Consider the following 21,368-nt stretch of genomic DNA (forward strand, 5'->3'; position numbering starts at 1 on the left):
CGTGGTTGTGCCATGGGAGCCTGGAGGGCGCTGGCGTGCTCTGGGAAAAAAAATTGGTGAAATAGGACAGAGAGATGAGAAAACATGCTGCAGGATTAGCACACAAGCTTGCTTAAGGGAGGCCCAAGTTTGATTCCCTGAACAGCCAGGAGCAACTCCCTGGTCAGACCAGAGAAATGAAGCAACAAGGGTAAAGATGCACCTAATGACCACGCAAGAGGATTCCTGATTCCGGCGCAGAGCAATCTTCCCTCAGCTGTTCGAGACTTGTTAATCAGAGGTCTTTGTCTTTACTCCCAAATAAGCCTTCTGACTCCTGGTAGAATGAGGTATCTCCACTATCTAATCTGTGGTGCCTCTGAGTCTTGGGCCTTCCTGACATCATAATAGAGCAAGAAAAGAGGCTCAGTTTGCACTGTGTAACAACAAGCTCCCCCACCCCACTTCTCTATGAGCATTATGAGAAATGAAAGGTAAATGATGCTGGCCTGAGGAACCTATGGAACAAACCTTAAAATGGCTCATAATAGTTCTATCTTACCCTGAAACACACTGGAATGGGCTGAACTGGAAAAAGTAATATGAAGAAAGGGCCAGAGAGATAGTAGAGAGTAAGGTGCTTGCCTTACATACTGCTGACCATGATACCCAGGATCTCATAGGGTCCCCCAAACACCACCAAGAGTAATTCTTGAGCATGGAGTAACCACTCATCAGGTGTGATCATCTCACCCCAAAAAGAAATAATATGAAGATAGATAAAAGCTGGTAAGTGTGGGCCAGAGCAATGGTGCAAGCGGTAAGGTGTCTGCCTTGTGTGAGCTAGCGTAGGACCGACCGAAGTTAGATTCCCCAGCGTCCCATATGGTCCCCCAAGCCAGGAGCGATTTCTGAGCGCATAGTCAGGAGTAACCCCTTAGCGTCACGGAGTGTGGCCAAAAAACAACAACAACAACAAAAAGAAGCTGATAAGTGAATGTGGGGTAGTAAACAAAGTTCTATCCATGTTTTATTTCTTACAAGTAAGTCATCATATATAACCCACCCTAGCTAAAACAATCCACCATTCCCACCTCTTTGCTAACTGATCATGCCCTAAACTCAGCCAAATAGCTGATGAGTTTCAATTACTTTACAAGTGTTTTAAATACCTTAACTGACAAACTGAGGTAAAAGTGGAACTTACTTGTATGAAGTCTGTCAGATCTCTGAAATGACTTCTTTCCCAAGCCTAGTAAAGGGCTTTCCACTTTGACTGAAGAAAAGCTCGAGTTTGCGTTCTGAGGGCTGCTGGCCTGTCCATCACACTGCTTTCCTTCCCAAAGGGCTAGGGGGGGGGAAGAGAGAGACTGGTGACATTGAAGTTAGACAGAAATCAATGAGTCAAACAATTACATCATTCAACACAAATTAAAAGGAGTGCTGTAAAGAGGCAATGTGATCTGGAAGTGTGTTCTAGGAATTAAAAGTCAAAAAGTACAATACATTATTTACTCTTGGTGATAAATTTCCTAACCAAAACACTAAGTTGCAAAAAAGGCAAAATACAGGGGGCCTGGGATGGCTCAGTGGCAAAGTGGCTGCTTCCCAGGTGTCAGGCCAAGAGTCAGAGCTCTGGAGCAACCCACGGGTACAGAGCTCAGGTGGGACAGCTTTGCTGTTTGGACTCTGGCACAACGCAGCCAGTTGTGTGACCTCAAGCAAGCAGAAAGTGATTCCAGTTACTACAATAGCAGCACAACAACAAAAGAAAGGCAAGGGATAAACAGCAAAAATCTGGTGGGTCTATATAATCAGGTACCATCAAGTTCCAAATCAACACCAGTTAATTTAATTACTATGGTTTTGTGGGAGGCTATACCTGGCTATGCTATGGGCTTACTGTTAGCTCTGCACTTAGGAATCACTCCTGGAGGTCTCAGGAGACGATGAGATACCAGACATAAAACTCAGGTTGGCGGAGTACAAGGCAAGCGCCTTATCCACTATACGATTCTGACCCCTCTAGACTAGTTTAGATTTAAAAACAATAGTAGGAGGATGGAGAGATAGTGCATTTACCTTGCACCCCAAAGACCTGGATTCAATCCCTAGCAACCACTAGAGTCCCCCGCAAAGAACCTCAGGAGTTCTGAGTTCTGCCCTTTGAGGGCATTTACCTTGTACCCCAAAGACACCCCTCTAGACTAGTTTAGATTTAAAAACAATAGTAGGAGGATGGAGAGATAGTGCATTTACCTTGCACCCCAAAGACCTGGATTCAATCCCTAGCAACCCCTAGAGTCCCCCACAAAGAACCTTAGGAGTTCTGAGTTCTGCCCTTTGAGGGCAGAAGCCAGGAGTAAGTCCTGAACACTACTGTGACCCGCCCCCCCCCCCAAATCAAAATTAACAAAAAAGCCAAACTAGCTACCAACTAGCTTCCCAACTAGGGCACGAGTTGGGAAGAGGTCAAGGAACGGGGACACAGTGACACAAGGACGGTGGAGGAGCGTCTGAGAACTTAGGCGGTGACAATGGTGCAGTACCCTTGAACACGAGGAGCAGAAACATCAACACTACTGTAATCATATTAATGCAACTACAATGAAATGAAACCACAAGGGAAACGCAAATAACAACAAAAATTCAAAAGTCGGTAGAAATGATGAGTGGGAAAGGTAGAACGGATTTTTAAGAAAAACCTATTTTCAAAATGGAAGGCTAGTCCATTTTGAACTTCTCAGAACCTTTTTTGTAAGGTCATTGATGATTTGGCCAGAGAAACGTTTTTAATCAGTTTATTTATTGATCGGGCCAAATAAGCAGTGCTCATCTGTTTAGAGATAAAGTGGGCTCATGTGTGCAAAGCCTATGCTCAGTTTACTGGATGATCTCCGCAGTCTACCCTAGTGTTTTTGTTTTCTTTTTGAGCAACACCCAGCTGCACTCTGGCTTATGCATAGCTCTGGGATCACTACTTTCATTACTTGAGAGACCTTATACGGTGCCAGCGATCAAAACCAGGTTGGCTGTGTGCAAGGTAAGCCCCCCTGCTACCACTGTGCTCTCTCCAGCCCTCATGGAGCATTTCCAAAAATTTGTATCATTTATCCCATTTATTCTAGAAGGATTTACATCAGTCTGTTACATATGCAAAAATGCATTCTATCAGTATTTACATGGTCCTGTACTGAAGTAAAGACATTAGCACAAGGATCGGACAATATAAAAATAAATACGAAAGCATGCAAATTTAAAAAGCCACAAGAAAATAATCCGAGGTGGGGATCTATTGCACATCAAGCAGCCCCCAATCTGCTCACCAGGTTTGGTTGCTCCAGCATCACTAGCTGCTCTGACAGGTTTGAGGGACAGATGCTGGCTGGAGGAGAGGGACATGCTCGGCCTGCATTGCTGCTGCTGCTGCTTCTTCTGCTGTTGCTGTTTTAAAGCCTAGAAAAGAAAACAGACTATAAGAAACAAAACAAATCAACACTCAGCAAGAAAAAAAGTAAAAGTTCTCTTTCAGTAGTTTATAAAAACAGAAACAAAATATTATCATCCAGTATTTATCAAAGTAAAAAATCTTAACCAATTAAAATATAAATAATCCTAAAGAGTTTGGATGTTTTTCTTTTAGAAAAAAAGATTTATTTTTTTTTTCCATTTTATTTTTGATTTACAGCCAGTGAAACTCAGGGCTTACTCCTGGCTCTGCAAACAAGGGATCAAACTGGGTGCCAGGCTGGGTGGGCTGCATATAAATTAAGTACTCTACCCTCTGAACTATCTCTCTGGCTCTGGAATTTTTTCTGTTCTTTTCTTTTTGGGGGGCCAGCTTTAGTTTTCACATAAATGCTGATGTGAAAAAGCCATTAGCTTCTTTTAGAATTAAAAATAAAAAAAAAAATCACAAAAGGATGAACTTTGCGTTTTTGTAGTAGTAAAAATATCTGTCTTACCATTTCTGGGAACAGAATTCTACATCCTGCCCCAACAAGAGTATCTCTGCATAAACTCTAGTAACAAAGGTAAATGCTATGTTTATGTAAGTTTAGAAATAACTGAGTTTGTTTTTGTATAAAAAGAGTCAGTCCAATGACTGAATCTCAGTAACATAGTAATAAAGAGAACAGAAATCCTCTAAGTTCTAAGAATTATATACATTTCATCTGACTCTTTCAGAATTTATTTCTATAATGATCTAGTTTGCAGAGTAGAAAACCCAATACTAAAGCAAACAGTAGTAAAACACTAATAATTTAAATGGTATTCTAGGCAATTTTTAACTTAAGATCAAGCAACATCAAAAAAAATTTTTTTAAGTAAAGCTATACTTCAGGGAAATGTTAAGTGTGTGTATGGCCTTGCTAAGCTGCTAGTTTCATGCAGAAAATTGTGAAATATCTTATTTCCTACCAGTTCTTCACAAAGTAGTTTTCTTCTGAACATTCGTGTATATTGGCTTTGCTTAATAGACAACAATGCTTTTTAGATCAATCACCTAAATGCAGCTCCCTGATCCAAGCTGTCAATGGAAAAAGCAACTCACAGATGCAGAGGCCTGATTTTCTTTCACTACCTTTTCTCCTTTTCTGCTTATGTTTTTAGACCACAAATGGTGGTGCTCAGGGCTTATTCCTGGCTATATTCAAGACATATGCAGTGCCAGACATCACCCTGCGGTTGGCCATGAGGAAGTTGAGTGCCCTAATCCTGTACTAAACAAGGACCTGACCATTAATCCCAACTCAGCTTGATTCGGCAGCATACAAACGGAAATGATTAGTCACTGTTTGCAGTTAATCTTGAAAATGTTCACAGGTGGCAGCTTATAGTATCCATTCATTACTCATCACTACCAGTTTAAGAAAAACATTTTTTTGTTTTGTTTTGTTTTTGGGTCACACCCGGCAGCGCTCAGGGGCTACTCCTGTTTCTATGCTCAGAAATCACCTCTGGCAGGCACAGGGGACCATATGGGATGCCGGGATTCGAACCACCCTTCTTCGGCATGAAAGGCAAATGCCTTTTACCTCCATGCTATCTCTCCGGCCCCCAGTTTAAGAAAAACATAATGAACCTATTTAACCCCATCTACTTATGCTGTAGGACCATATAGATTCATATATTCTATAAACCAAATACTATACTGTTTCTATTCAAGATATGATTTTTCCCTTCCTCAGTTAACAAAACTTTATTCCTAATACTGTTTTAAAATTCAAAGAACAGTAAAAAAACTTTCACTTGTTAAAAAAACATACTAACATTGACATAATTTTCCATACAGGTATGCTTGAAGAAAATAAAATACACTCAAGTCCCAGAAATACGAGTATAAGCTAAAATAGAATATATATATATAGTATGTATCATGTAAATTAGCTAAAAAAGTTTACAAAAATAGTTGCCTTTTTCCTGTAGGAAAAACTATTGAGGGGGGAGGAGTGAGAGCGCTCAATGGGCTGGAGAGCAAATTTTGCATTTAGCAGGCCCCAAATGATCCCCAGCATTGCACAGACCCCCTCTAAAGGAGCTATAATAACCCTGGAGCATTGGAAAATACAATTGACTATATAATCCCTAGACAGGTAGTAATTCATTGTATGAAATTTCTAAATATCCTTTAAGTGAAATCATATTTAATTTAAACACTTCTAAGACATGTTTATTTACATTTATATGCAGGCATGTATGTATAATTTTTTCGGGGGTGGGGGGAGCCACACACAGCTGGGCTCAGGCCTCACTCCTGGAAGGGACTGGGAAACCATACATATGGGATGTTGACACCTGAGCTCTGGTCGGCCTCATGCAAGGCAAGGACCCTACATGCTGTACTATCTCTTCAGCCCCCAAACCTAAATTTTTCAAAGCATTTAAAAATGTACAGGTAGGGGCCGGCGAGGTGGTGCTAGAGGTAAGGTGTGTCTGCCTTGCAAGTGCTAGCCATGGAAGGACCACAGTTCAATCCCCCGGTGTCCCATATGGTCCCCCCAAGCCAGGGGCAATTTCTGAGCACTTAGCCAGGAGTAACCCCTGAGCATCAAACAGATGTGGCCTGAAAAACCAAAAAAAAAAAAAAAAAAAAAAGTACAGGTAACATATGAATATACTTTCAACATTAATTAAAATAATTAAGTTATGGGCCCGGAGAGATAGCACAGCGGCGTTTGCCTTGCAAGCAGCCGATCCAGGACCAAAGGTGGTTGGTTCGAATCCCGGTGTCCCATATGGTCCCCCATGCCTGCCAGGAGCTATTTCTGAGCAGACAGCCAGGAGTAACCCCTGAGCACTGCCGGGTGTGGCCCAAAAACCAAAAAAAAAAAAAAAAAAATTAAGTTATATTTCCTTATGACTACCACTCAGTTGGATTCCTAATTCAAAGGTAACCACAGCCATTGATTGATTTTACCTTACTGAGGTTCGTTTTCCCACTTGCATAATAAGGGCATTTGTGTGTATCTTCATGCTTGTATTAAAAATAAGTCTTATGGCTACGTGCATGTTTTTATAAATTGAAGCGTGGGGCCCGGAGAGACAGCACAGCGGTTTTTGCCTTGCAAGCAACCGATCCAGGACCAAAGGTGGTTGGTTTGAATCCCGGTGTCCCATATGGTCCCCCGTGCCTGCCAGGAGCTATTTCTGAGCAGACAGCTAGGAGTAACCCCTGAGTACCACCGGTGTGGCCCAAAAAACCAAAAAACAAGCAAACAAACAAACAAAAATAAATAAATTGAAGCGTGCCATATACATTGTAGAAAACATTCATTGCTTCTTGTTGTTATTATTACTTCTTGGCTTTCAAGGGAGCTGCTCCTGGCTTGGTGCTAAAGGCACCATCCAGTGCCGGGACCAAATCTGAACTCCTGTATGCAATACCCTTCCCGTGAGCAATCGGAGCGGTCTCCCCAATCCAAACCCACTCTGTCTTTAGATTAGTCTGTCAGTGTTCAGGGCTCCCTCCTGGTAGTGATGGACCCCTCCCTGCAAAGCATGTGCTCTAGACCTCTCCAGCCCCAAAGTCACTCTGATCAATCCTGCCCAGCCCCACACTCACTCTGCTGCAGCACTTACATCTGGAACAAGCTTACTAAGCACAAGTTTTTATTTCTTTTGGGATGGTAGAGCCCACACCCAGCAGTGCTCAGGGGATACTCCTGGCTCTGTGCTCAGAATTTGCTACCAGGCTCGGGGGACCATATGGGATGCCCGGATCAAACCCGGGTCCATCCCAGTCAGCCCAATGCAAGGCAAATGTCCTACCACTGTGCTATTGCTCCAGCCCATAAAAACAAGCTTTAAAGTTTTGTCTAATATATGATTACATCATCATGTATACTCAGATTTTTTACATTTTACAATTTCTCTTCCAAATTTATAAAATATACAAAACCCAGTAATTTATTAGTAATTTATATTCTGCCAACAAGTTGCAAGTAGTCAAATTTCCATCTGCTTGTCAATGTTTTATATTATAATCTCTTTATACCATCTGAGGTTCAACTCAGTGTGTTATTGTAATGATAATCTAGTTATTAGTTCATTTTTTGTTGTTTGGTGTTGGGGCTGCAACCAACACAGAGCTTACAAGATCCTGGTTCTGCACTAAAGGATAACTCCTGGTAGGGCTTAGGGGACAATATGGTAGGTCCCTGGGATCAAACCCAGGTTGGCTGCATGTAAGGCAAGTGTACAACCTGCTATACACTTTCTTAAACGCACTAGTGTGTTTATGTTTATTGATCACTTCAAAAATATCCACTGCCAACTTTTGGGAATGTTCAATAAAGATAACTGGGAGAGCAGGGAGATGGCTCAAAGGCTGGGGACAATGCTTTGCACTGTATAGTCCCAGAACACTGAGGCTGGAACTCTCCTCCCAAGATAGATCAATGTGAAGGGAAGACAGTGGAGAGAATTTTTCTTCAGTATTCCAGAGAATAAAAGATATATTATAAATGAACATTGAAAAACAAAATAGGTGCAAGCAGACAATCCAGGACCTAAGGTGGTTGGTTCAAATCCCGGTGTCCCATATGGTCCCCCGTGCCCGCCAGGAGCTATTTCTGAGCAGACAGCCAGGAGTAACCCCTGAGCATCACCGGGTGTGGCCCAAAAACCAAAAAAAAAAAAAAAAAAAAAAAAAAAAAAGAAAAAGAAAAACAAAATAGGGGGCCCGGAGAGATAGCACAGCGGTGTTTGCCTTGCAAGCAGCCGATCTAGAACCAAAGGTGGTTGGTTCGAATCCCGGTGTCCCACATGGTCCCCCGTGCCTGCCAGGAGCTATTTCTGAGCAGATAGCCAGGAGAAACCCCTGAGCACTGCTGTGGCCCAAAAACCAAAAAAAAGAAAAAAAAAAGAAAAACAAAATAGGGCCTGGAGAGATAGCACAGCAGCATTTGCCTTGCAAGCAGCCACTCCAGGACCAAAGGTGGTTGGTTCGAATCCCGGTGTCCCATATGGTCCCCCATGCCTGCCAGGAGCTATTTCTGAGCAGACAGCCAGGAGTAACCCCTGAGCACTTCCGGGTGTGGCCCAAAAACAAAACAAACAAACAAAAAACATCTGTACACACATTCTCTCTCTCATATACGGTGGGGGGAGTGTTTTGAGATGAAATGGACTATTTTTGAAGAAAATTAAACTTCTAAAATTAATTCCAAAAATCTCTCCTGGCTTGGGTGACCATATGGGACGCAGGGGGATTAAACTGCGGTCTGTCCTAGGCTAGCGGCGGCAAGGCAGATGCCTTTCCGCTTGCGCCACCACTCTACCCCTAGAAAAACAATTTTAAAGGCTGAAATTGGGGCCTGAGAGCTCTCAATGGGATGAAGTACATACAGGCTTTGCATGCAGACACACATGAGCCTTACGTCTGATCTCCAGCATCAAGCAAGCCAGGAACAACTCTGAGAACTGAGCTGGTACAGCCCTGGAGCACCACTGAGTATGGCTCAAAGACCAAGAAACTACCACCACAAAAAGAGCAAAACTGACAACTTTCAAGACTTCTCAGTTCTAAAACTTGAAAATCCTCTCCCAAATCTGGGAGAAAAACAAACAAACAAACAAACAAACAAACAAAACCAGCAAAGAACTACAGGCTTATTTAATGTTTCAAGACAACCCTAATACAAAATTGTATATGGACAGTAAAGAAAAACTGGGATAATATGTTAGAAAAGTCAGTAACATGTTTTTTTTTTTTTTTTTAATGGGGTCAAAGTGACAGAACAGTGTGAAGAGCTTACATGCATGCAGCAGACCTGGGTTTGTTCCCCAGCATCCAGGTATCAGCAGGAATGACCCCTGAATGCAGTACCAGGAGTATCCCCTGAAACTACCGGGTGTGGCCCCTCAAAAAACCAAAAAGTAAGAAGCATGCAGACTTCAAAAAATGAGTAGCCTGAAAGAGCAAAACCACTTAACCCAGGGGCTGGAGAGATAGTATGGAGGTAAGGTGTTTGCCTTACATGCAGGTCAGTGGTTCAAATCCCAGCATCCCATATGGTCCCCTGAGCTTGCCAGGAGCAATTTCTGAGCATAGAGCCAGAGTAATCCTTGAGCGCTGCCGGGTGTGACTCAAAAACCAAAACCAAATCAAACCAAAACAAAACAAAAAAAACTCAAAACCACTTAACCCGCCCAAACTGTGCTGAAGAAAACTTCAACAGCTACCCATGAAGAACAAATTGAAGAGTCTTGAAATTTCTCCTTCAAGGGCCAAAACAAGGTTCTTTCAAGAAATAAAAAAATAAAAAAATAAATAATAAATAAATAAACAAATAAAGCTGATTGTGGCTTTCCTGTAAGAGATCAGACTTCAGGTAGACAGACTAAGCAATTACCTGCTTTAGTGCCTTCTTGCTGTGCTTCTGTGATGGAGAAATGACTTTACCTGCTGGGATGGTGGGTGATGGGCAGCCTGACTGAGGAGAGGATGGCTGGGACAGTCGAGACGATACTATGGGAAATGACAATAAAGAATTTTGTTATCAGAGTTGACTGCGAGCACCATTCCTTCCCCACTCAGAGGCTGCTACCTGTAGTAAGAATGTGACCAAACACTTTTGGGAAGGATCTTCTTTTTGGAGCTCTACTGCAAACAGCCTCCCTTTTCAGTTTATTTCCTCAGAAAGTTCTAGTGAAGGATGATAGGACGGGGAAGGGACCGGTGTTAGTATTCATGACGTTTCATTCTCAAAGCATTCAACAGAAGTGATTGAAGAAGGAAGCGGGAGATACTGCATGAGTCATCAAATAAGCTAAAATTCAGAAAAGACTCTAGAGGTACCGGAGCAACAGGGCATTGGGAAGGGCATTTATTTGTCTTCCACACAGCAGACCTGTTGCCATCCTCGGCACTCCATAGTGTCCCCCACAGGATAGTATGCATGTATTTTTTTTTTTTTTTTAAGAAAATCTAAAGATAACTAAGGTCAAGTAGAAAAGCCCTGGAGTGCAAGAATGGGTCCCAATTCATGTCATCTTAAAAATCAAGACAAAGCTACAGAGACCAAGTACAGATTTGGATAACACTGCAGACACTGTCAGGAGCAATCCCCAGAGCAGGATACCAGGAGCAGCTTCTGAGCCACATAGAGAATGTTCCCCAAAGCCAAAAAAAATTTTTTTTAAATGACAGCAATAAGGTCATTCTACCTCAAAGACTACCCTAAGGGCAGTACAGTGGGTAGGGTGCTTGACTTGCATGTGGCCAACCCAGGTTTGAGCTGTGGGGCCTAGTCCCACTTAGCTTCTGTCTCCCCAGCAGTAGTTTGGACCTCTCATTGTAAAGGGGTACTTTGGGATTTCGGTTTGTACAGGATACAGCCAAGTTCTTGTTATCCAGCTGACTGACCTAAGCTAACCTCTGTCTTCAGGGAATGAGGGTTTTCCTTATCGGAGCTTATACTATGACATTTGTAATTAATAGGATCTTTGTGTTTGCCAGAGCTCATCAGTGTGCTAGTAATGAGATGACAGAAACTGCTGCCTCGGATTTTGTAATAGTAGAAGAAAATAAAACCCCTCCAACCATGGCCAATGTAACAAGTGCATGCTTACCAGTGTTCTCCTTACAAACTGGAAAGTCCCCAAAGCACAATGGCATCACCTATGGCCAGGCTGAACAAGTTTATGACACCAAAGTACTATGTTGCTAGGTAGCTCTGAGACAAAAAAAATGAGGTTCCAATATCCCTGTCAACAACCTCTCTTGCCTGGTCTGTATGTGTTTTTCTTAAATCTGACCAATGTTTTTAAAGAGGCACAGTCAGGCTGGGCCAAGAGCTCAGTGAGACTAATGGCTTACCATGTATGAGGCACTGGAGTTTGACACCCAGCCAACAAACAAACAAACAAAAATATTTAATTATGTTTCTCTTCAATGTTTTGCGAAAGCTGAGAATATACTTATCCTCACCTAACCCAAACAATGGCTGGTAATCAGAAAACATCTAGGGCTGTAGAGATAGTGCAAGAAGGCGTTTGTCTTGCACATGGTTGACCCGGGTTCGATCCCTGGCATCCCGTATGATTCCCTGAGCACAGCTAGTAGTAATTCCTGAGCACAGAGCCAGGCATAAGTCCTGAGGATCACCAAGTGTGCCACCTCCAATAAAGGGAAAACAAACCAACTAAAGTAACCCCATTAGAGAATATATGAATTATACTTTGAAGGCTGGAAAAGGCAGTAATGCTTAGGTAATTATCAGAGCAAACATCTGGAATGTTTCTCCTTGAGCAAAATTCGTCCAGCAGTGAGAAATCATCTATCACCAGAATGAATTTTCACTTGTGCACCGGTCTTAAAAAGTCTGAAAATTTTCAACTTTTTCTAACTTTTAAGTAACAGAGCTACCAAAGTATAAATAGAAATAGAAGTTAAACACAGAGGTGATAGCTCTTATTGGCTAGGCTGTTTTTGGAAAAGACAGTTTTGTCTTTATTGAAGGAAGAAAGGATTAAGTTCCCTTCTCTCTACAGAATACTATGCCTGAGGTATTTGAACAGATCACTAAACATTCAACCTACCCCTTAAGTAAGGGTCTGCTTTAAACGTGTCCTACCTATTCTCTACCCATTAGCCAGAGTTTATTTGCTTTTTTTGCTTTTTGGGTCACACCCTGTGACACTCAGAGGTTACTCCTGGCTATGCACTCAGAAATTGCTCCTCACTTGGAGGACCATATGGGATGCTGGGGGATCAAATCAAGGTCTGTCCTAAATCAGCCACATGCAAAGCAAACTCCCTACCGCTGTGCCACCACTCCGGCCCCCAGCCAGAGAATTTTATGTAACTGGGTATGTACAGAAATTAGGTATACAAATTCAACATTTACTCCTTCAATATTTATAAATTAAAGGCTTACTGATATAAACCCTGAGACTTATTTTAAAATATTTTTGACTTTGTTTTTGGACAACAAGTAGTCCTCAGAGGCTCTATACAGGGATTCCTAGGATTACTTAGGGCAACATATGTGGGTGGATATCAAACCCAGGCATGCCACAGGCAAAGTATGCAATCAGCCCATTGAGTTCTCTCTTTAGCCCTAAAACTAGTTTTTTTTAAGAGGTAAGAAAATTTGGGCTGATTCCAAAGTACACAAGGCTTACCCCTTGCTCTATGCTCAGGCATCACTCACTCTTAGCAGTGCCAGGACTGAACCAAAAGTCAGTCACATGCAAGACATAGCTGCCATATTGTTTCTCTCTGGAACTTATTTCTGAAACAGTATGCAACCCTGGAGCCCCAGATTATGCTCCAGTGGGTGGACACATGCAGCAGAACCAGGTTCAATTTCCAGTACCACGTGGTCCCAAGAGCATAACCAAAAACCAAACAGAATGACCCTGAAGCACCAAAAATCAAAATCGTGGGAAAGGAAACACATTTTGACGAACACCCCATCCAGTTTTAAAATCCTATTTAGGGACTGGAAAGATAGTACAGCAGATACTGTCATGCACGTAGCCAACCTGCATTTGATCCCAGGTACTGCATATGGTCTCAAGCCCTACCAGGAGAACCCTAAGCACAAACCCCAAAATAAACCAACCCTAAACCTTGTTGGCTGTGCCTCCCACCCCAAGAAAAGGCTAAACTCTAAGGTAGCCACACTTTTCTTCCTGCCCAAACCCACATCACTTCATGTTTATCCTCTGAAACAACTAACTGAGTGATAGCATCCTATTGACATGGTTGCATGCAACTGAAAATCTAAAAAAAAATTTTAAGGACCTGTACTCATAAAGGTTGTGATACCATCTAAACTTTACATTCAAGAATATTCAGTTTACAAAAGGAGTAACAGTAATGAGCACAGCCCAAATTTGAACTTGGTATATTTGTGCTGTACTGGGCTGAATGGTGGCAACAGAAAGTGATGCCCGTGGCCTAATTCCCAGAAACTGTAAGTGTCCCATTGGCTGGGAAGAGGACATTGGCATATGTGCAAATGGATGGAGTTGGAGCAGATAGTACAATGGGCAAGGGGCTTGCGATCCTTAATCCCCAAATAGTTGCCCAAACCAGCAGGAGTAATCCCTGAACTCAGAACCAGAAATAAGCCCAGAAAGCTGGTAGCATGGTCCTAAAACAAATCGAAATATGGTTAAGGAACTTAGCATGGGATGGACAGGACTGCCCCATAGGTTTTGAAACCAGGTAGGATCCAACATTTCTTTCTTTTTTTGGTTTTTGGGTCACACCCAGCAATGCTCAGGGTTACTCCTGATCTACACTCAGAAACCACTCCTGGCAGGCTCAGGGGACCATATGGGATGGGATGCCGGGATTTGAACCACCATCCGTCAGCATGTAAGGCAAATCCCTTACCTCCATGCTATCTCTCCGGCCCCCAGGATCCAACATTTCTATGTTATCATGCATTGCTAACTCAAGAAAGTATTTTAAATCTGCTTCAACCCCTGCAATTTGCTGCTATTTGGTTATACCTGGAAAATTTCATGTTGAGTGAAGTAAGTCAGAAGACAAACAAGGGATGATCTTACTAATCTATGGTATATAAGGAAATGCAATATAGTAAAGGGGGAATGCCTAGATCACCCTTGACTCCAGAGGCAAGGGAGAAGGGCAGAGAAAAAATAAATAAAATCAAGGCTAAAAGGATGAAGTTGAAACAGGGAAGCAATGGGGCACAGGAGTCTGGGCTTCAGTGAGGCTTGGAATGAGGATGATTGGTACAGCTATATACAACAAAGCACAGACTCAATACTGAAAGCATGAGATCTAAGCTTACAACTATCAAACTTCCATGTGCCTGTCAAAAAAGCAGGCAGGGGTAGGGGGGTATTGTGGGGGAGGATTTTGGTCTTTTAATTAAAAAAAAATTAAAAGAAAAAAGGAGTGATCCATGAGCAGAGTCAAGAACAATCCCAAAGTACTCCCAGTTACAGCCTCAAACCCCCTGCAGTAAAAAAGAAAAAGAAAAAGAAAAAAAAAAGTAAAAAGAAATGTTACCCCCCCCAAAACCTGCAGATCTTGCTTTATTTGAAAAAGCCATAAAAATGCTAGTTATAAATGGAGAGCATCCAAGATACAGACATGTATATAGATAGATCACTATTCTTGTTTGTATCATAAAGAATGTACTGGGCTCTTATATTATACCATGATATTTGGGGGAAAAGGCATAACATAAAACAAATGTTGGTGTTCACACTACTTTCTGTGCTGTGAGTAATAAGGGTTGGGGCTCACTGGGCTGTGCTCAGGGAATCCTGTGCAGTGCCAGAATTCAAACCATTGTTACAGCTTCATGTGGGACGAAAGCCTTAACCTCTGTACTACTTCTTTAGATCAACAAAGTTATTTTACTTATTTTGAATTTTTTATCTTTATTGAGTCACTATACAACAGTACCATGGGTAGGGTGTTTGGCCTTGCATGCAACTGTTCCGGGTTCAATCCCCAGCATCCGTATGGTCCCCTGAGCAATAGTACCCAGCAAGGTGTGGCTCAACACCCTCCAAATGTTTCTCCCCCCCCCCCCCTAGAAATGGAGACAAGGATGAAGGGGGAAGAAGAGGAACAGAAGATCAAGAAACACAGACTGACATTTCCAACATTTTAAACAGCTGGCAAATCTGAACCACGTTGTTATTATTCTACTGTAGTGCAAAAACTGGTCCACAGTAAGGTAGTACAAGAGTAGGAGAAAATAGTTGGGTATTTTCATATAAACTTGACACAGGTCATTTTTATTGTATTTTTACATTGAGTGTTGGTGCACAATGGAACTGGGAAGGAATGATTAACAGTTTCCGAACAAGCAGCTGGGGAGGGCATCGAGGATGGGTGGGGAAGGCATGGAATAGTGCCACAGTTGAAAAATAAGGAGCCAAGAATTCCTAGGGCTGCATCTTTTAAAAGTTAAAATTAGAAACAAGACTAAGAGTGAATGATAGGGCCCGGAGAGATAGCACAGTGGCGTTTGCCTTGCAAGCAGCCAATCCAGGACCAAAGGTGGTTGGTTCGAATCCCGGTGTCCCATATGGTCCCCCGTGCCTGCCAGGAGCTATTTCTGAGCAGACAGCCAGGAGTAACCCCTGAGCACTGCCGGGTGTGACCCAAAAACCAAAAACCAAAAAAAAAAAAAAAAAAAAAAAAAAAAAAAGAGTGAATGATAAGGCTTCATTTTAACTACATCAATCCCGTTTATAATCTTTCCTTACAAAGGGCACTTAGAAATAATCCTTCCCATTGCTCTAATAGCAGTTTTACTTTTAACTTAAATGAAACTAATATCACAAATGAATGTCATACCAAGGAAATACTCTGCACTCAATAAACGAACTTCAACAACAGAATAGAAAGGAATTCTTGTGGCTGATAGTGATTATCATAGTGATAATGAACTGAACAGGAAAAGAAATAAGCTGGTCCACTAATTCCAGTACTAAATGGACAGATGAAACAAACTAACAGAAAAGGGTCCATCCCGTCACAAAGCCTGATTTCTGCTGGCATGTGGCTACGAAAACTTGTTCCATATCACACACTCGAGTTTCCCAAGAAAGTTCTTAATGGGATCAGACCAACAGGACAGTGCGCGGAGGGGCTATTGCCTTGCAAGTGGCTGATCTGAGTTCAGCACACCACATGATCCCTAAGCACTACCCATCCCACTCCCCAAAACACCCAAACAAACATGAATTACTTTATGACTATTAATAACCAATAGAGGCCTAGCAGTAAAAAGAAAAGGCCAGTTCCAAGATTCTTCTCACAAATGCCCACTCCCAGCCAAACTTACCTAAGGCTTCCTAAAATCACTGTGCATCCCACCTTATGGCCATTCTGTTTTCTTTTCATGCTGCCCCGTCTTTCCTAGAGATCATACTCTAGAGGAAAGAAATTTCTATCGGAATTTTCTAGGGCCAGAGCTGTGACTCAAATAGTTAAAGCAAACTTACATGTATGAGCCCCTGAACTTAATCCCAGTACTGTGAGCCTCACACCCCCAGCATGCCTGGGTGTGGCACCTGTGACCAATGAGCAGCCTGAACATCATGAAGGGAGGAGGACCTGCACACCACTAGGTGTGGCCCCCACTACAATCACAATAACTTTCTATACCACATATAAATATGTTACTTATAAAGACATTTATGAATTACCTGCTTGTTTTCTATACCTTTAATATGCTTAAGAACTCTTATGGGTGGGACCCATAATGTTATTTGGATTCATTTCCCAAATACCTTGTAAACAGTAAGCACTGGAAAAAGAATTGAATGTACCAGGTAATTTTTGGGGGTTGTGCAAGGCAACTAAAGGCCTACGCAATCCTCCACTGAACCGCTGAACAGATTAAAGGCACTTCTATTTAACAGTTTATATTGTACCTGTTTAGAAACAAAATGCTTGCTTTTCTATAAACATAAATTTAACAAAAGATTACTAAATTCTGATGAAAAGATCAGCAGTTACTCAGCATTTGAGTTATAAAACAAAATAAAACACTATATACAAAGATAAGGAGACAGCTCCAAAGGCTGGTGGGTGTCTGTCTTTTTTTTTTTTTTTTTTTTTTTTTGGTTTTTGGGTCACGTCCGGCGGTGCTCAGGGGTTACTCCTGGCTGTCTGCTCAGAAATAGCTCCTGGCAGGCACGGGGGACCATATGGGACACCGGGATTTGAACCAACCACCTTTGGTCCTGGATCGGCTGCTTGCAAGGCAAACGCTGCTGTGCTATCTCTCTGGGCCCGTGGGTCTCAGGTACTACATGGGCCCCAGCAGTGCCAGGTGTGACCCTTATGGCCCCCAGCACTGTTGGAGTCAGGCACTGAACTATTCAACCTTATAGGCCACATATTAATGGGAGAGACCTTGGGTCCCTAGCACTGCTTGAATAATGCAGCAGCAGCAACAGTAGTAATTTTAGAATACATAAAAAGGGGCCCGGAGAGATAGCACAGTGGTGTTTGCCTTGCAAGCAGCCAATCCAGGACCAAAGGTGGTTGGTTTGAATCCTGTGTCCCATATGGTCCCCTGTGCCTGCCAGGAGCTATTTCTGAGCAGACAGACAGCCAGGAGTAACCCCTGAGCACCGCCGGGTGTGGCCCAAAAACCAAAAAAAAAAAAAACAAAAAAACAAAAAAACAAAAAAAAACCAAACAAACAAACAAACAAAAAAAGTCAAATATAAAAGAGCCCGGTGAAGTGGCGCTAGAGGTAAGGTGACTGCCTTGCAAGTGCTAGCCAAGGAAGGACAGCGGTTCAATACCCCGGCATCCCACATGGTCCCCCCAAGACACGGCGATTTCTGAGCGCTTAGCCAGGAGTAACCCCTGAGCATCAAATGGGTGTGGCCCAAAAAAACCAAAACCAAAACCAAAAAAAAAACAGTCAAATATAAAAGAGCAGCCTAGCAGAGAGGATTTTGAGCTTAAAATGAAATGTTTTCAGAACATGTTTAAAAACAACTCCAGAACCTGAGGCTCATTAAATCCAGTTTTACGAGTTTATTAAAGTTGTCTCTACTTTAATAAAGCAACCAACACACATACGTGTGTATGTTGCCACTCAGAAAAAATTCAGAAGATACTGTTTTTAGATAAATATTCCATTGAGACTATTCCAATTAGCAGATTACCATTGGAGAGTTTAATATCAACTCTGTGTATTGGGTACATTAGACTTTAAAAAAATTTTTGTTTGGGCCGGAGAGATAGCACAGTAGTGGGGCGTTTGCCTTGCACCAAGCAGATCCAGGACAGATGGTGGTTTGAATCCCGGCATCCCATATAGTTCCCCATGCCTGCCAGGAGTGATTTCTGTGTACAGAGCAATGAGTAGCCCCTGAGTGCCGCTGGGTATGACCCAAAAACTAAAAAATAAAAAAATTGTTTTTGGTTTTTGGGCCACACCCAGTGACGCTCAGGGGTTACTCCTGGCTATGTGCTCAGAAATCGCTCCTTGCTCCGGGGATCATATGGGACGACAGAGGATCAAACTGGGGTCCATGTCAGCCGCATGCAAAGCAAATGCCCTACTTAGGCGCCCGCTCCAGCCAGACTTTAAAATTTTTTAATACAAAAAATAATTTTTAATACAAAATAAGTGATTTACTATTTTATTTTTTTCTTCTGGGCCCCTATGAAATATTAAAAATATTAATGAGAGGGACTGAAGCGGTGGTGCAGGCCGTAAGGCGTCTGCCTTGCACACTAGCCTAGAACGGACCACGGGTTCGATCCCCTGGTATCCCATATGATCCCCCAGCAAGGAGCAATTTCTGAACACATAGCCAGGAGTAACCCCTGAGCATCACCAGGTGTGGCCCAAAAACCAAAAAAAGGGGGAGAAAAAATATTAATGAGAATAGCAATTAAAAATAAAATCCAGCTTCATCTAGTAGAAATATTGACAAGTGGAAGAACTAATAATAATGAAGTTTCCAAACTTATAATTTTCAAAACTATAATACATATTTATTCTCCCATAATCCAGAATTTCACTTTATAATTTATAATACATATTTATTCTCCCATAATCCAGAATTTCACTTCTAAAAATGACAGACCCTTTTCAGCTCTAAAGTCCCTTCTTCCTCAGCAAGAACTTTTCACTCCAGGCCGAGCAAGTGTTAGCTACTGATGCCAGCCGGATTGTCCTATACCTAAGAGGGACAAGGTCACACCTGAATACCTTCCTTTGCTTCAATAAACCTCCAGGACCCAAGTCCTAAGCATATAACCATCTCTAACATGCGACAGAGCTAAAAGAGGAGAAAGCCTCTCTCTTCTAATAAGGTTAGTTGGTCTGAAGGAGATTTTCTCTTCCAGGACACTTCTTAAAGGATACACGTCTACACATCATCATGGCCATTCAGCAGTGTAACTCTCAGATAACATTCAAGGGCAGACAGGAAAGGAACTCCAAACACAGTACCAAATTCCCAATTTAAGAAAGGTTCTGGATAAGCAGTAAAATTCACATTAGCTCATGCTTCTAGAAATAATCATTCTGGTCCTCAGTGCTGAAAAAGTATATAGCTCACAATTATTTTCTTAACATTTAAAAGCAGACACAATCTAACAAAACTACTCAATTAGAAAATTTTAAGAAGAGCACTTCTACAATTGCTTCATGCACTAATATTTCTATTCTCTTATTAGAAAAAGACAGCGACTCCATTTAACTCTGATCATACCAAAAGGGGGGAAAAAAAAAAAAAGAAAGAGCACACAATAGAAGAGTTTATTTAAGATCATTATTCTGGAGTTATTCTACCTTACCTTGGCTTGGAATTCCATAAAGCTCTTCTCTGAACATTGTTTCCTGTCTAAAAATTAGGAAGCCAAAACGCTACAAACCAAAGTTCTGCTTTTCACTGAAACCACTAAATTAGTTCTTGTGTGGAACTGAATTTTATAATTCTGGTCTATAATTCCGATCTATGTTCTCTCTCCATTAAGGGAGTGTCTATCAATTTTCAACTAGAAGTATCAGTTTGGCTGTCAGCGCTCTTTATTTTTGTACATAAAAGGAAGTGGGTTTTGATACTATCTCAATGTGCTTCCTGTCTTACAATGCACTTGAAATAAAGTGATGTCAGATTGAGAATAAGAGTCCTAAGAAAGAAATAGTTACACTGCTTTACCTTTATTAATAACCATAAATGATTAAGAATAGCTTTGCTGTGGCCTACAACTATCACCATCTGTATGGGCTACACTGCAAGTTTTCCGACCTTAATTTGTAATGAAACACAAAAACGTTCATACTTTCATATCTAAAAATTAATGAAAGCCATGCCGTATACCATTTGTATAACCCATAAATGAGACGGGCTTATTCTCAGAGACCAGGTCATCTGCATTCTTCAAGAGTATCAGGGCTACTAGAATAAAGGTGAATTTCATATAATATCATGTAGGTACATCTAAATCTTTCTACACAGACTAAACTATATTCTATTTTCCACTTAATAAACTACTTAAAATCCACAAATAATTTCACAGAAAACATCTCAAACAATTTGGGGGGGGGTGGAGAGAAGATACATGGTGCTCAGGGTTTATTCTGCTCTACATAAAGAATCACTTCTAGCAGTGCTAGAGGAAGCTTAAGAGGTGCCAAGGGTCAAACCTGGGTCAGCTGAATGCAAGGCAAGCAACTTCCCTACCATCTCTCGGGCTCCAGAACACTCATCTTTATGTAACTGATAAGCATTCAATGCCTCAATGATTTCTAGAAGAATTACAAATCAGAGGTAGCTTAAAAAGCACTTTAAGCTGAGAAGAACCAGAGTAGAAACAGAGCTCTTAACACTTTTGACTAATACATTTCCAAATATAGACAGATTTTTCAGTAAAATTCCAACTTCAAGATTCTGACGATTCTCTTTTTTCACTAATAAACACACAACACACACAAACAAGAACACTAGAACAGAGGTCAGTTCTGTCTTACCTTATTCCATTTGTTCCTAACATGTGGACTAGGGATGGGCTTCAAGTTGGTCATGCTCTTAAGGCTAAAATCCTCTGGCTACAAGCTTGCCTGAGTAATAGTCACAGCTATACCAGAAAGGACAGACAAAGCTACCAATGACCTCAATTCTGCTCAGGACTTGCACATCTATGAACACACAGATAGTGATGACTAAGACTAGGTTCTAACATATTTCTAGATCAACAATCCTGAAAGTACTTTAGTACTTCAAGTCATCCGAACAGACTGCTTGCCCACAACAACTCAGAAATAAACAAGCTTACCTATAACCTCAGAGGATGATAAGCTAAGGAAAAACTCTTAGATATCTGTATGGCTCTAGAATATCACTGTATTGGTACAGAAAAAGGAATCACTATGAGCTGCTGAAAATCTGCCATTACATATAGC

The 21,368-nt window shown here is 41.6% G+C and overlaps 1 protein-coding gene across 1 annotated transcript in view; it reads right to left on the bottom strand.

Moving 5' to 3' along the window:
* The window catches only part of ASXL2 (ASXL transcriptional regulator 2), a 46,727-nt gene that overhangs the window by 19,483 nt on the left and 5,876 nt on the right, over positions 1-21,368 (bottom strand). Inside the window, exons 3-5 of the mRNA XM_049784466.1 lie at positions 9,837-9,952; positions 3,306-3,435; positions 1,187-1,327 (exon numbers count right to left, since the gene is read on the bottom strand). Of these exons, the coding sequence (XP_049640423.1) occupies positions 1,187-1,327; positions 3,306-3,435; positions 9,837-9,952 (387 nt within the window). The remainder of the gene's footprint in view (positions 1-1,186; positions 1,328-3,305; positions 3,436-9,836; positions 9,953-21,368) is intronic.

This window comes from Suncus etruscus, chromosome 12, assembly GCF_024139225.1.
Source record: "Suncus etruscus isolate mSunEtr1 chromosome 12, mSunEtr1.pri.cur, whole genome shotgun sequence".
In the NCBI taxonomy this organism is placed as follows: domain Eukaryota; kingdom Metazoa; phylum Chordata; class Mammalia; order Eulipotyphla; family Soricidae; genus Suncus; species Suncus etruscus.